Source organism: Nothobranchius furzeri, chromosome 5 (assembly GCF_043380555.1).
Source record: "Nothobranchius furzeri strain GRZ-AD chromosome 5, NfurGRZ-RIMD1, whole genome shotgun sequence".
Taxonomy (NCBI): domain Eukaryota; kingdom Metazoa; phylum Chordata; class Actinopteri; order Cyprinodontiformes; family Nothobranchiidae; genus Nothobranchius; species Nothobranchius furzeri.
Window position 1 is genome coordinate 16,758,313 of NC_091745.1, and position 14,305 is coordinate 16,772,617.

General features: G+C 46.6%; 3 protein-coding genes across 7 annotated transcripts; all 3 read left to right on the forward strand.

The window, feature by feature from the left end:
• The first annotated feature begins 1,733 nt into the window (after positions 1 to 1,733).
• LOC139061570 (spectrin alpha chain, non-erythrocytic 1-like) lies at positions 1,734 to 3,122 on the forward strand. Its single transcript, XM_070551713.1, has 5 exons — positions 1,734 to 1,952; positions 2,023 to 2,240; positions 2,664 to 2,756; positions 2,832 to 2,966; positions 3,051 to 3,122. The coding sequence occupies exons 2-5, from the start codon at positions 2,178 to 2,180 to the stop codon at positions 3,084 to 3,086; spliced, it is 327 nt and encodes a 108-aa protein (XP_070407814.1). The 5' UTR covers positions 1,734 to 1,952; positions 2,023 to 2,177; the 3' UTR covers positions 3,087 to 3,122.
• A 90-nt stretch (positions 3,123 to 3,212) lies between these two features.
• LOC129156074 (spectrin alpha chain, non-erythrocytic 1-like) lies at positions 3,213 to 4,865 on the forward strand. The gene is made up of 6 exons (XM_070551712.1): positions 3,213 to 3,393; positions 4,000 to 4,198; positions 4,283 to 4,387; positions 4,463 to 4,495; positions 4,576 to 4,611; positions 4,820 to 4,865. Exons 2-6 carry the CDS (start codon positions 4,040 to 4,042, stop codon positions 4,853 to 4,855), a joined length of 369 nt encoding a protein of 122 aa, XP_070407813.1. The 5' UTR covers positions 3,213 to 3,393; positions 4,000 to 4,039; the 3' UTR covers positions 4,856 to 4,865.
• Positions 4,846 to 7,612, forward strand: LOC129156075 (spectrin alpha chain, non-erythrocytic 1-like). 5 transcript variants are annotated; one of them, XM_070551711.1, is made up of 8 exons: positions 4,965 to 5,073; positions 5,154 to 5,298; positions 5,374 to 5,555; positions 5,627 to 5,997; positions 6,293 to 6,750; positions 6,854 to 6,899; positions 6,995 to 7,233; positions 7,316 to 7,610. In XM_070551711.1, the coding sequence occupies exons 1-4, from the start codon at positions 5,036 to 5,038 to the stop codon at positions 5,778 to 5,780; spliced, it is 519 nt and encodes a 172-aa protein (XP_070407812.1). In that variant the 5' UTR covers positions 4,965 to 5,035; the 3' UTR covers positions 5,781 to 5,997; positions 6,293 to 6,750; positions 6,854 to 6,899; positions 6,995 to 7,233; positions 7,316 to 7,610. The 5 variants fall into 5 exon arrangements, with proteins under 5 accessions (XP_070407809.1, XP_070407812.1, XP_070407811.1 ...); XM_070551708.1 differs by adding an exon at positions 4,846 to 4,865 and having other exon boundaries at positions 4,978 to 5,073; positions 6,293 to 7,233; positions 7,316 to 7,612; XM_070551710.1 differs by having other exon boundaries at positions 6,293 to 6,899; positions 7,316 to 7,611.
• The last annotated feature ends 6,693 nt before the right edge of the window (positions 7,613 to 14,305 follow it).

The following is a 14,305-nucleotide window of genomic DNA, read 5'->3' on the forward strand; positions in this document are numbered from 1 at the left end:
CAAAGACACTGGATGTGGATGAGCTGCCAGAAGCACGTGGGGATGGGTGGTAACGCAAAACCTGTTGGGGTCAGACCAAGCCCCCACAATGAGTCTCTAAAAATGGTCCCAACCCGGAAGTAAGAGAAATTGCAGTTCCACCCTCATCCGCTGGGGGCTGGTGTCAGAAGCGAGCAAATCCTCATTGACTCCCATGTTAAAAATGCCGATTTCACAGCAGAAATAAACATGTTTACAGCCTGGTTTCAAAACATGTTTTTTGTCTAAATTATCTAGTTTATACTTATGACAACTCTGAGGGGGGTGAATTTTTTTCTCACTCTTCTGTTTAAGTGTATTGAAAGCCTAAAATTCTGTATAATTAATGAGCATCCGACACACGTGATCGCCGCCTCAGACCCACGTGACCACAGAGCTAGCTCCGTGGAAAGGCCTAAGTACAGCCTCAGTCTCTCCTGGAAACTGTGTGGGGATTTTGAGTCTCTGTGCTTGTGAATTCTGTTTTGGATATTATTGGTGCAATTGTTGGACAAAATGACTTGCTGTGGTATTAATTGCACTAATAGAGCGTCCAAGGAGTCGCCACTTCATTTTTTTCGGTAAATTAAAATCTATATTTGTATTTCATGTCACTGCCACCTTTAAACTAGCTGAGTTTACCGAAGTAGCTAGCTAACTATCAGTTTAACATGTAGCATGTACTGTTTAACCATGAAATTTAAATGTAAAATACGGTAAAATAATTAATAGGGCATATTTTGATGGGTAAAAGGGTAAAACCCAGTGCATTTAAGATAAAAATGGGTTGAAATATGACGGAGCGCGCCGCTTGGAGGGACACTCCTGTGCTCCATTCTTTCATCCGGTAATCCCCAGTGGTCAGGCCGGGCAGCCTGACCGATGCGGCGCCTCGCTGCTGCGGGCTGACCGCTCGTGGAGCTCTCGAACTCGGAGACAGATCTGAACGGAGAAATACTGCAGCTCGTTGAGAAGTCTATAGGGCATACAGCGTTTCCCTTAAATCCCACCGCCACGCCGACAACATCCCGAGTTTCTTTGTTTTTGTTTGCGCTGTTTACCGAAGAAGCAGCGGGAACACCAGCAAGTTTAATCAGACTTGTAAAGTTTGTTTTTGCTGGGGACCCCCTGTATTTTACCGCTCCCTCCTGCAGTCTTCCCCTATTAAAATTTAAAATGTGTAACTTTATGTATTGGGATGAATGACTAATATTCATGTTAAACTAAAACGTTAGGTATTTAGGGGGAAAAACAAAATAATAAACAATATACAGATGTCAAATAAATCAAACTGTAATTAAACTATATATTTTCAAAGTCTCGATTCTGGATAAAATCCAACAACATATGCTTTATAAATAAACACTACACATGGCTTTTACACACACACACACACACACACACACACACACACACACACACGTTACATTGAGATTTCTTAGTAAATATTCTATTTGGCGAGAGATAAACTTTATTGTATTTATCCTAGTGAATCTATAATTAAACGGGTAAACTAGTATTAGCACATCCAACATCAAAGAAAGTAAAAAGTTATTATCTGGAGAGGGAGAATGATTAAGTGGTTAGCAGCAGTGTGCTAGACAATGGCCCCCTCCATGAGGCCACCACAGCTCAGCAGAACACCATTGTAGCTTCTCCTGGGGAGAAAAACACTTAGAGGAAAAATAAAGTTAACATCTGAAATAGCAGGAAATAATACAGTTAAAGAGCAGATTGTAGAAGAAAGAAACCCCTGGGTTAAAATGATCTGTCTACTGCATAATGCTGAACTCTAACATGTGTCCTCAGGGAAGGACCTGATTGGTGTCCAGAACCTGCTGAAGAAGCACCAGGCTCTGCAGGCTGAGATCACAGATCATGAACCTCTCGCATCAAGGCTGTCACCCAGAAAGGAGAGACCATAGTGGAAGAAGGTAGAGCAGGTCTGGTCCTGACATGTTTCTGAGGTGTCTGCAGGTTCTGGCTCACTTTGTTTGGGTCCAGGTCACTTCGCTGGTGAGGAAGTGAAGACTAAACTGTCGGAGCTTCATGGACGTTGGGACACGCTGAAGGCCAAGGCGTCCCAGAGGAGGCAGGACCTGGAGGACTCTCTGCAGGCCCAGCAGTACTTTGCGGATGCTAATGAGGCCGAGTCCTGGATGAGGGAGAAGGAGCCCATCGTTGGAAGTCCAGACTACGGGAAAGACGAGGACTTGGCCGAGGTATGGAAGTCCCTTCCTGAGAAACTCCAATCGCTTTTCTTTGCTCTCTTTCCAGTCCTTCATAATTAGTGTTTCTGTATTTGTCATTTCCTTCGGTTGTCTACCAGACGTCGTTGCTCGTTTGAGCGTCTCATGGGATAGGGGTAGAAGTGCTGGCCTCGCACAGGAAGTGATGACAAATGTGTTCCCGTCGCTCTTATTTCAAACGGTTTACAAGCTGTGATGTGTGTTCCCGCTGCAGAGCAGCCATGACACGTGGCAGCCGGCAGAAGGCTCACGCTTTTCCACTAAACACCCGCAGAGCTGCGTCTGCGGTGAACTGAGCAGGGTTTGTTTTACGGTGGCGGATCCGATTGGACCATCGCTGCGAGAAAGCTCCACTTGTGTCAGACGAGCTGAAGGTTCTGATGTTCTGCTCCACAGGCTCTCCTGAAGAAGCACGAGGCCCTGATGTCGGACCTGTCGGCTTACGGCAGCAGCATCCAGGCTCTGAAGGAGCAGGCCCAGTCCTGCAGGGTGAGTTCAGAACCCTCGGCCCGTCAGAACATTCTTATCCACCACGTTCTAACACCAGACCTGTTAACCCGACAGCAACAAGTGGCTCCAACTGACGATGAGACCGGGAAGGAGCTGGTTCTGGCTCTGTACGACTACCAGGAGAAGAGTCCTCGAGAGGTCACCATGAAGAAGGGCGACATCCTCACGCTGCTCAACAGCACCAACAAGGTTCGTGTGCCCTTCACAGCCGAGGAACGACCTCCAGCTCAGAGCGACCATCTCCACACCTGCTTTGTGTTTGTGTGACTTTAGGTTGTTTTACTTGAACTCGCGTCTTTAGCTGAATGAGGATGGAGAGACGGGCGTGGAAAACAGGAAATGTGTGTGAAACGGCTTTTGTCCACACGAGTCAGGGGAGGAGCAAACGCCTGTCGAGTGTTGTGGGCGGAGCCTGTGGTTGTGTGTGCTTGGATGCTTCAGCCAGTTAATGGCGGTGTGTGTCTCAGGACTGGTGGAAGGTTGAGGTGAACGACCGTCAGGGCTTCGTTCCGGCTGCCTATGTGAAGAAGCTGGACCCGACCCAGTCGTCCTCCAGGGAGAACCTTCTGGACGAGCATGGCAGCATCGCGGCCCGGCAGTAGCAGATCGAGAACCAGTAAGAGACGCCTGCTGTTCTTCTTTTGGCTCACTAACAGCTTCTGCTCTGAGGTGGTGGCCACAGGTGCCTACTTCCTGTGAATGTTGTTGTTCTAACGATCTGGTTCCTGGTTCTGTTCTGTCTGCTCTAACCTCCTGACCCGGTCTCGCTGCCTGCTGCTCTGCAGGCTGGTCACCAAGGAGACCTGCAGCGTGTCTGTGCGTATGAAGCAGGTGGAAGAGCTGTGAGTAGCAGAGACCCCATCCATGTTGTGGTGGTACCGTTATGTCGTCATCATCAGCAGCAGAGTAACCCCGCCCACCCCCAGCACCCCCTCCCCTTCCCATCTTCTGATCCCTAACAGGATAGAAGATCTGTCTCATCCCAGGCTTCCTCAGCACTAGATCACGTTTGGGTCGGTGCCGGACGGCTAGTGTCTCATCTAGAGTCTGTCTGAAGGGCTTCAGAACAAAACCCACAATCCTGATCCTGCTGAAGACTCCAGTGGGATCGGGAATCCTGCTGAAGACTCCAGTGGGATCGGGAATCCTGCTGGAGACTTCCTTCCTGGTCTTTGGCCGACTCCGTCCGTCTCGCGCTGACCCGTCCTCTCCCCCTCTGAAGGTACGGGACTCTGTTGGAGCTCGGAGAGAAGTGTAAGGACATGCTGGAGAAGAGCTGCAAGAAGTTCATGTTGTTCCGCGAAGCCAACGAGCTGCAGCAGTGGATCAACGAGAAGGAGGGCGCCCTGACCAACGAGGAGGTCGGCTCGGACCTGGAGCAGGTCGAGGTCTTGCAGAAGAAGTTTGACGACTTCCAGAAGGTCGGACTTTTCCTCCTCTCCGTCTTCCAGCAGCAGCTGTCAGATCAGCTCAGGTGATAATCAGCAGGTGCTTTTGTCCTGCAGGACCTGAAGGCCAACGAGTCCCGCTTGAGGGACATCAACAAGGTGGCATCTGAACTGGAGTCAGAAGGTCTGATTGCTGAGGAGGCTCCTATGGTTCAGGCTCAGGTGAGCGTCACCTGTCTGCAGCAGCTGGTCCTTCTCACTTCCTGGTTTGTTAACTCTGCTCGTCTCTGTTTGTAGCAACAAGAACATCTGGGTTCTGCTCCTGGAAAGGTGCGTGTTGTCCTCCGCCTCCACCAGAACCAGACGTGGTGTTTTTGTTACCACTCATTTGTTTGTTTGTTTGTTTACAGGATGAAGCCGACTCTAACACGGCGTCACCCTGGAAGGTGAGTTCATTCAGCTGATCAGAGGTCACCTCTGATGGCCGCAGTCACGGCCGACCGTGCTGACATCACACAGGAATTCAGGTGACCCGGCAGGCACCAGGTGCTGGTGAAAGTGGGGACATGTCAGCTGGTTGCCATGGCTACAGTTATCTTTATGCATCTATATGACTGCTGACTGGTGTGTGTTTCCTGTGACCTTTGACCTCAGACCGTACGGTTGGGCGTTCAGACGACGGCTAACTAATTCCATCAAGGTAAGAGGAAGCTCTTCCCTTCCTGTCTGAACGATCCGTCTCCAGGTTTCCTCGTCCGGCGTCTAGCCCGCTGGCGTCCACCTTCATCTCACTGGGTTTGGTTTCTCTCCAGGAGCTGAACAACCAACCGCTGGCGCTCGCTGCAGCAGCTGGCTGAAGACCGGAGCAACATGCTGGGCAGCGCCCATGAGGTGCAGCGCTTCCACAGGTACCCTGCACACTTATGCGCCGCTTACGGGTCAGTAGAGTTTGGACCCACACTCAGACGGAGTTCTGATGTCTTCTCAGAGACGCTGATGAGACCAAAGAGTGGATCGAGGAGAAGAACCAGGCCCTGAACACAGACAACTACGGCCACGACCTGGCCAGCGTTCAGGCTCTGCAGCGTAAACATGAAGGCTTTGAGCGTGACCTGGCAGCTCTGGGTGATAAGGTCCGCTTCCTGATCGGTACCAGGACCCGGGTTGTCTCTGGAGACACGTTCTTCATGGTTCTGGTGACTCCACAGGTGAAGTCTCTGGGAGAGACAGCAGAACGCCTGATCCAGTCCCACCCTGAGGCTGTGGATGACATCCAGGAGAAATGCACGGAGCTGAACACGGCCTGGAGCAGCCTGGTGGGTCGGGCCAACCAGCGCAAGGAGAAGCTGGGGAACTCTCACGACCTGCAGCGCTTCCTGTCAGACTTCAGGTGAGCTGGAGGCGGAGCCTGTACTGGGTTCAGTCCAGGAGTGGTTCCTGACTAGCTGTGGTTCTTCATAGGGACCTGATGTCATGGATTAACGGAATCCGGGGCTTGGTGTCCTCCGATGAGCTGGCCAAAGACGTGACGGGAGCCGAGGCTCTTTTAGAATGCCATCAGGTTTCTGCCCGGTTCTGTAAAATGCTTCCGATGCAACCGGATCACTTCCTCTGACTCTCTCTTCCTCCTGCAGGAACACCGGACGGAGATCGACGCTCGGGCTGGGACCTTCCAGGCCTTCGAGCAGTTTGGCCAGCAGCTGCTTGCTCGAGGGCACTACGCCAGTCCTGAGATCCAGCAGAAGCTGGAGGCTCTGGACCGCGAGCGGGCGGACCTGGAGAAGGCTTGGGTCCAGCGGCGCATGATGTTGGATCAGTGCCTGGAGCTTCAGGTGGGATTACGCACGCACACACACAAATACACACACACATGTACACACACACACACGTACACACATACACACACACACACACACACACACACGTACACATACACACACACACATGCATGCACGCAAGCACATTCACTCACTCTCACACACACACACACACACACAGTGATCTGGTGTACCAGTGTGATCATGAAACCTAAGAAGTCCAATTGCCTTCTTTAAAAATCCATTTGATGTCATACTGAACAATGTATTGTATTTGTATTTGATTCTAATTTTAATGATTCTGTTTCAGGTGGAAATGCTGTGTGATTCCTGTGCCATGTGGCCCATCACCTGTGTCAGCCTTGCTGAGTTCTCTGTAGCAAGGTTTTCTGGTGCTTGTGGCCGTTCCAGAGTGCACCTGATCCGGTCTAACACTTCACATCCCAGCACACGCACGAACACATGCTTGTCGATGTTTGTTGTTCATGATGTTTGTGGTTCATGGTTTACATGTTTATAGTTGTTCATCCCACGTTTTCTTGATGATTCTTAGAAATGTTTCTTCACAGGTGCAGCTGCTGGTTGCTGTTTTTATGTTGGTTTGCTAGTTGTATTAATTTTTCCTCTTATTTACTTGTTTATCCTCTATCAGCAGTCTTTATTCCAGATTGGTTCAGCATTTACATGCTGATGTGGCGATACATAACCCAAACCAATATTACTCAAGGGGAACCTCGTACACATTAAGGCTCCTTGTCATGAGCCGGGGTGAGTACTCCTGTTCCCTTAACCATCTGTGAGTCTCTTGCCAGGAGAGGGAGTGGCCCAGCTGTTCCTGATCAGCAATTAGCGGGGTGTTTTCCTATTTAAGGTGGATGGTGGACACAATTCGACGCCAGAAGATTGCCTCAGTTTTGGTAGTAACTAGCCACTCGTGTTACCTCTAGTGTTCCTAGGATTAGTGTTATTTCGTAGTGGTTATGCTCTTATATTGGATTTACCATTCTTCAAGATTCCTGTCGACCTCATTGGATACTGACCTCTACTCCAGGATTCGGATATTCAGCACACAGACCAGGATTTGGATATTCAGCACACGGACCTTATCACCACCCTCCATCACCCACCTCTCATCTCACCCAGTGCCCCTTCCACCAGGACGCCCCGCTTCTCTCCACCTCTGCTCCCTCTCCTGCGCTTCCCCCGGCTCTCTACCTCTCCCTCCTCCAGCCAACACATACACCCACCACAGTAAGTCTGCTGAACACCTCTGCCTGCCTACAATGGATTTTGAAACCAGAACCTATGCTCACCTGTGTTCTCCCTCCTCCAGATGCTGAGCTGTTGTTGCAGTTCCAACCACAGACTTATCTGTGCACCTTAAGTTCCTCCTTATAAATAAATCATTTTTTCCATCAGTTTTTGGTCAGTGTTGTATTCTGCATGTCTTGGGTTAAGTACCTTCCTCCAAACATGACACTCCTCTTCAAAGAGCAAATCTGTTCAGCACATTCTGACAGACAGACCACCATTCTTCTGTCATGATGCTGTTCAGGACATTTTTAGAGTTTTTCTTTTTAAAGATAAATAGGATTACATTTATAGTGCAATACTTTCACATTATCATTTTCCCACACTTTCTGTATACCTGTATTTTGTTTTCAATAAATGACAAATTACTTAAGTTTGGTTTTTGTTGCACACATAGAGATCTGTAAATATCTACAAAGCTAATGTTTACATAACAAGTATGATTGGGTTTTGCAATATGGCACTCAAGTTTATTTTAGTAAGATTTTTAAACCAAGTAAAGTTGGTAAACACATTTCTATTGTCAAGAAACTGTTGGGATTTAAAATGGGCCTGTTGTACAAATAACTTGTAAATGATTATTCCTCACTTTTGTCATAACCAAAGAAATTCCAGTAATTGAGCAAAAACATTTATTTTTAACACTACATTTTATAAAACAGGGCGCAAAGTGTCGGCACATGTATGTATGTCGATGGTCCGCCCCAACCAAACCAGGAGACACAGACGTCAGGGAGGCCAAGGTTGTCCGGTCTCTGCAGCTCTCTGGGCACCACGCCTCACTCAGCTGTCACTGATGATCAAAATGGCTATGGAGAAAAAAATAACAGGTTTGGCCTAGCTGTTTAAAGTACAAAACCATACATGAAGTGGTCAAGACAGGTATTTGGAACTTACACTTGCGTTGTGTAGCTGGTGTTGGAGACACACAGGCTGCCATGGTGACCTTTAAACAGATCTAAGAAAAAAATGTAACAAAAGAATGAAACTTGAAAACTCCCAGACCTCATGTCACATTTACTAATCAGCTATGGCTGATTTATTGTTTGGATCACAGTGAGTTACACTAATTCTAATATATTTTTATTTCTATTATACATACATACTTTTTAACTGTTATTTTCACATGACTGTTATCAGGCTCTCTTGTTCTGGTTCTCATGATAATTCTGTGTCTTCCAGTAAGTTATCTTGTGCTTACTTCATCTGTATAATGTCTCTTTACTTTTGGTAAATTGTACTGAGTCCAGAATAAAGGCTAGTTGGCTGTACAAGATACAAACAAGTATTACGTTTTGGAAATATATGAAATGTATTTAGGCTGCTAATTTAGCTCGAATACTAATAACTGCCATATTTTCCGGACTATAACTCGCACTTTTTTACATATTCTGGCTGGCCCTGCTACTTATACTCCAGAGCGACTTATATAACAAAATATGTAGGCTACGGCTACACCGCGATGCTGCGGGTCTGCTGCGGGCCGACTCCGACCCAAGAATGACTTCCCCTGTCCCGCTGGGAGGGTTTCAAACACCGCCAGCATCTGTTAAAGCCTGTGGCGGGGTGCTGAGGGCCGGCTCCAGCCCAGGAATGAGCTCTCCTCTCCGGCCGGGAGGGTTTGAAACACCGCCATCCTCTCCTCTGCTGGCTGTTCATTCTGTTATGGTTACCGGTGCTTGTGTTGCAATGTGAAACGCTTGGTCTCAGATTTTGTAAGAAAGATAATAAAATGTCCCCCCAAAATACGACAAATATATTTTCTCTTCTTCATTATACATTTAATGGCTGGTGCGACTCAGGAGCGATAGCCCGGAAGATACGGTACTGAAAACTTGCTCAAAGCAAAATGTTTTCATTACGGAAATAAATTATAAACTTACCGATTCAATACTTTTTTAATACAGGTACTTGTCACGAACAGGCGCCGAAAACCTCCACCTATACTCCGTGTGAGGTTCAGGTTGATGGGTGTTCCAGTTAGCGCCGGTTGGGTTGAAGCTATGTGGCTACATCCGTTAGCTCGGCTCCCACCTCCGCGTTAGCTTTGGGTTAGCCAGGGTTAGCTTCAGGTTAGCTCGTAGCTAGTTCGCACGGGTGTCGTCACTCGAGCCCAGCCTTACAGCCCCACCCTCAGCTCCTCCTCTCTTCCCTTTTATGGAATTGCCTGGGCTGGACGGAACCTGTGACACGGTCAAAATGGCGGTGGTGGCCACCTCCCATTATAGACCAAAAACGTGTTATTGGAGCCTATGGAATCATTTTGTCCAGTATGTACAGTCTATGGGTCAGACATGCAGTCAGGAGGTGTTTCTATCTAGGATCTACTCCGTCCACCATGGAGTATAAAAAAATGCAGCACAAGGATTATCTCACAGGAAAAAGATCACCCGATCAATTTATTTCTGTCTCTTTGTGCTGCATGGGGGGTTTTCTCTGGGTGCTCCAGTTCACCCCCCACCCACATTTCTAAATCCCTGACACATTAAAAATGGTAAATGGTAAATGGCCTGTATTTGATATAGCGCCTTCTAGAGTCCTGGAACCCCCCAAGGCGCTTTACAACACAATCAGTCATTCACCCATTCACACACACATTCACACACTGGTGGGGATGAGCTACGATGTAGCCACAGCTGCCCTGGGGCGCACTGACAGAGGCGAGGCTGCCGAGCACTGGCGCCACCGGTCCCTCCGACCACCACCAGCAGGCAACGTGGGTTAAGTGTCTTGCCCAAGGACACAACGACAGCGACAGACTGAGCGGGTCTCGAACCTGCGACCTTCCGATTGCGAGGCGAGCACTTAACTCCTGTGCCACCGTCGCCCCACATTATACCCTGATGGATCTGCTCAGCTCTTCAGTAACCAGCTTTTAAACAGCATTTGTGCCAGAAAGCTCATTTATCTAGTTATTCTACTGACATTATTACACCACACAGTAATAAGTAGGCACATAACTTGAAAAAAGATAATGGAATTGAACAAGCATCATACACCCTTTTGGGGGTTAGGGTTAGAGAGCTTTACAAAAGTCGAGGTAAGCTAATTTTTTTACATTTATGCAACATTAAAGTCTCTTCATGACCTTTTATCTTCCGGTCATCCTCCAGTCATCCAACTGGAACCAGTTAGTGTTGCTGATCATCTCTTTAGTCCCCCTGTAACACTCAGGCGTTAAAAAAGTTTAAGTCCTCCATCATATTTGTGCCTGTTCAAGTCTCATTTTTAAGGATTTTTATTTCTAGATATGCATTTACTACATTATGAGAAATAGAAATGCTAAATAAAACACCCAATTATACAAACAAGTGAAATTGAAAAAAATTGAATACGGTGCAAAAGTCCATTTATCTCAGTAATTTAAAATTTTGCTTCGAGCGCACATTTACCTGAATGATTAAGATGTGATTATTTAGATTATTTAATTACAAAACCTCTAATTCATTAGATACATTTTGAATCAACTCCCACCCCAAGTAAAATATGGCCAGGAACCAGTTTCAGGTGTTTTCTATTTGCAATTATTAATCTATGTTGATTTGTGGCTTGTTTCATATCACAAAGTGACATTTGAAAAATTAAAATGCATTTTTTAGAAATGAAGCTTGAGTTTACAGTAATAATATCCATGTCTAGTGTTTGATTCTCTGCCTGATTATTTTTAGTTAAAAAATTTGCTTTGAGCGCACATTTACATGAATGATTAAGATGTGATTATTTAGATGATTTAATTACAAAACCTCTAATTCATTAGACACACTTTTTTTATCAACTTCCACCCCTAGTAAAACAATGTGTATATGTAAACACGCATGTATGTCAGTTTATATTGTCACAATGATGAAGTCATCGAAGGATCAAAATTTGTATTTTGATTTATTCTGCATGCATTCATTTATTTGGATGTTACCATGAGATCTGCTGTAATCAAAGGACATACAGCAAGTTCTAGAATGCTCTTTATGACATCATCATCATCATCATCACTTTGATGCCTATATGCATATTGTTGTGCTCATCTCACCAGTTCTACAGATCACATCTCTAGAGACGCACCGCTGTGAACACATACCCTGTTAGAGCACGTTTTTGTTTTGAACCTAATAAATCAGAACAATGAAACTGTTCCAAACAGCAAGAAGAAGGAGAGACACGGGTCTTCAAGACCAAACTGGTACTCCTGATTCTCTCAGCCGAGAGAATGGTAGCCTTCGACAAGACAATGAAGGACTCCATAAAATTGTGGAAGACCTTCGTAAAACTATAGAAACGTTTAGAAATAGGAAGTCTAAACCGATCCAAAAGTAAAAAGAGGACCTTTTAGAAGAAAATCACTTTCTACGTGAAAAAATCACTTCACTGCAAGAGGAAAATCAGAAATTGTTTCTCAATTTTAATGAAAAATTCAACAACCAACTGGAACATCTGAAAAAACAACACAAAGTCATGGAAGAACAAAGTCTTAAACTCCAGAACGTTAAATTGGACTTTGAGATGGAGAGGGAAGACAATAAGTTACTTTGTGACCAAGTTGGGGATCTGAAGAGAAAACTTGCCTTTAGTAACAACAAGTTATCTCAGAAAACCGAGAAAGTTCGAGAACTAGAGGAGAAACTAGAAGAACAGACTCTGGAGCTCCAAGCCACACGTTTTAAACTCGACGGTTCTGAATATGTGCGTAGGTTCCTGCGCGATTTAAACAGCTCCCTCTCTGAAAAAAACAAAGACTTTGAAGAGAAACTCAAACACACTACCATAGACCTGGAGAAGAGTCGAGAGAACGTGGAAATTCAGAAAATGGCTTTGGATCAAAGCGTTTTGGACTTCCATTATGCCTGTGAGAAAATTAGCAGCCTTAAATGCCAAACTGAGGAGTTTCTAGAAGTTACTAGCGCTCTGGTTGAGGATAATGAACGCTTGGAGGAGAATGTTGAGCATTTAACGGAGAAACTTACAACAAACCAGGTCCTAAATCAAGTCCTTCATGAACAAGTCCTGTATTTAAAAGCTAAACACACAGAATCTGAAAAATTAGTCCAGGCAGAGGAGTGTTTGTCTCGGTCAGAGAACCAAGTGAAGAAAGACTTAAATCTGAAACCCAAGCGTCAGAAGAAGAAACTTTTCCAAACCTTTAAAAAGAAATGTAGCTCTCTCATTAAGAAGTCTGGATAACAAAGACACTGGATGTGGACGAGCTGCCAGAAGCACGTGGGGATGGGTGGTAACGCAAAACCTGTTGGGGTCAGACATGCAGTCAGGAGGTGTTTCTATCTAGGATCTACTCCGTCCACCATGGAGTATAAAAAAATGCAGCACAAGGATTATCTCACAGGAAAAAGATCACCCTGTCATGGTTCTGTTGTATTCTGCTGTGGTTTGTCCTTCATTGTTTGCAGGTGAGCGTGTTGGGGAGCTGCAGCTGAAGCCAATTAACTCCAGCTTGGCCAGAGGATTTAAGGAACAGCGCTCCCACACCTCAACGCCGGTTGATACTCGACTGTTGGGTAGATCCTGTTCAGTCCTGTCCTGAATCAGAGATACCCGACAATTAGTTTTTCTGTTCTAGCCTGATCTGCGTTTTTGTCTGCCCCAGTCCTGGATACTCTCCGCCTGCCTGAGGTGTGTGTTTTTTCATCTCGGCGTTGTTCGGTTCTCTGGTCTCCGTTCTCCACCGCTCACCTGCCTTCCTGGATCCAACCCTTCTCCTTCGACAACCTCCACCCTGCATCAGCCTGACTTGCCTCTCCCTCCAGCTCGTACCCTGCTCAACTCATCGGAGTCGTCCTGTTTTCCTGTCCCTTTGGATCAGCGCTCTTATTTATTATTCTTTGGTTTCTTTTTTCCTTCATAATAAAGACATTTATATCATCGCTTACCGTATCCGTGTGTGATTATTTCATGTGGGTTAAGAAACTTCGGCCCAGCATGACAGAATCAACCGGCCATAAAACTTCCGATCCCATGAAGGAATCACTTCCTCCGACGTTAATATCCACGTTAACCCAGCACGAAAAATCCATACAGTCCGTGATCGAGCAGTTGAATCTCACTAATCAACGGTTAATTCACCTCGACACCGAAAACCGGCAGCTGCGGGCTCAACTCGGCGCAGCAGCCTCATCCATTTCCTCCCCTCCACCTGCTACGTCTCTTCCAGTTCCACCGGCACCAGGTCATTTCCGGGTTGCCGATTCGCCCACACCGGACACCTTCTTAGGTGAGCCTGGCAGATGTCGTAGTTTTCTTTTGCTATGTGATTTGGCGTTTAAACGATCTCCTGACACGTTTTCCAGCGATCCTATAAAGATCTCGTTTATTGTGGGATTGTTACGTGGGAAAGCGTTATTGTGGGCTGAGGCTAGAAGTCGCCAGCCTGGTTTTCTACTCGGTTCTCTCCATGAGTTTCTGTCAGAATTCTCTCAGATATTTGATACACCCGACAACCCTGCGGAATTGCAAGAAAGATCTGGAGTTTACGCCAGGGGAGATCAACAGTATTAGACTTTGCCATAGAATTTAGAACCTTAGCTTCCATTTCTACACTAGATGACGCGTCACTCCGAGCCGCTTTTTCTCAAGCCCTATCAGATGATCTTCAGGATCAGTTAGCCTTCTGTCCAGATTCTGAGAACCTGGAAAGTCTCATCTCCTTGGCCTCATGCATCAAGAGACGCTTCAAGGACAGACGAAGGGTTTCACGGCATCTGCCTTCCATCTCCGCCCCTGAAATGTCCTCCCGCACCCCGGTGGCACTATTGTCGCAACCTGAACCCATGAAGCTGGGAAGGGCTCAACTTACTCCTGAGGAGAAACTGAGGAGGAGGTCAAGTGGGTCACATGATTTCACACTGCCCTGTCCGGCCAAAAGATCGCACCCACCAGTAGGCCCAGGGTTACTGGTGGATGGCACCACAAATCCAAGATCCCTGTGCTCCGTGAACTGTTTGGTCACATTTAATAATCAAACCTTCTCTGCAGTCGCCTTTGGTGGACTCCGGATGCGAGCGCA

Excerpts from the sequence above, each read along its gene's own strand:
- LOC139061570 (XM_070551713.1), top strand. The coding sequence starts at position 2,178 with ATGAGGGAGAAGGAGCCCATCGTTGGAAGTCCAGACTACGGGAAAGAC. Across the intron at positions 2,757-2,831 it reads AGCAGGCCCAGTCCTGCAGG|CAACAAGTGGCTCCAACTGA; the intron begins GTGAGTTCAGAA and ends TTAACCCGACAG. Across the intron at positions 2,967-3,050 it reads TGCTCAACAGCACCAACAAG|GTTGTTTTACTTGAACTCGC; the intron begins GTTCGTGTGCCC and ends GTGTGACTTTAG.
- LOC129156074 (XM_070551712.1), top strand. The coding sequence starts at position 4,040 with ATGCTGGAGAAGAGCTGCAAGAAGTTCATGTTGTTCCGCGAAGCCAAC. Across the intron at positions 4,199-4,282 it reads AGTTTGACGACTTCCAGAAG|GACCTGAAGGCCAACGAGTC; the intron begins GTCGGACTTTTC and ends TTTGTCCTGCAG. Across the intron at positions 4,612-4,819 it reads ACACGGCGTCACCCTGGAAG|ACCGTACGGTTGGGCGTTCA; the intron begins GTGAGTTCATTC and ends CTTTGACCTCAG.
- LOC129156075 (XM_070551708.1), top strand. The coding sequence starts at position 5,036 with ATGCTGGGCAGCGCCCATGAGGTGCAGCGCTTCCACAG. Across the intron at positions 5,074-5,153 it reads GAGGTGCAGCGCTTCCACAG|AGACGCTGATGAGACCAAAG; the intron begins GTACCCTGCACA and ends ATGTCTTCTCAG. Across the intron at positions 5,556-5,626 it reads CGCTTCCTGTCAGACTTCAG|GGACCTGATGTCATGGATTA; the intron begins GTGAGCTGGAGG and ends GGTTCTTCATAG.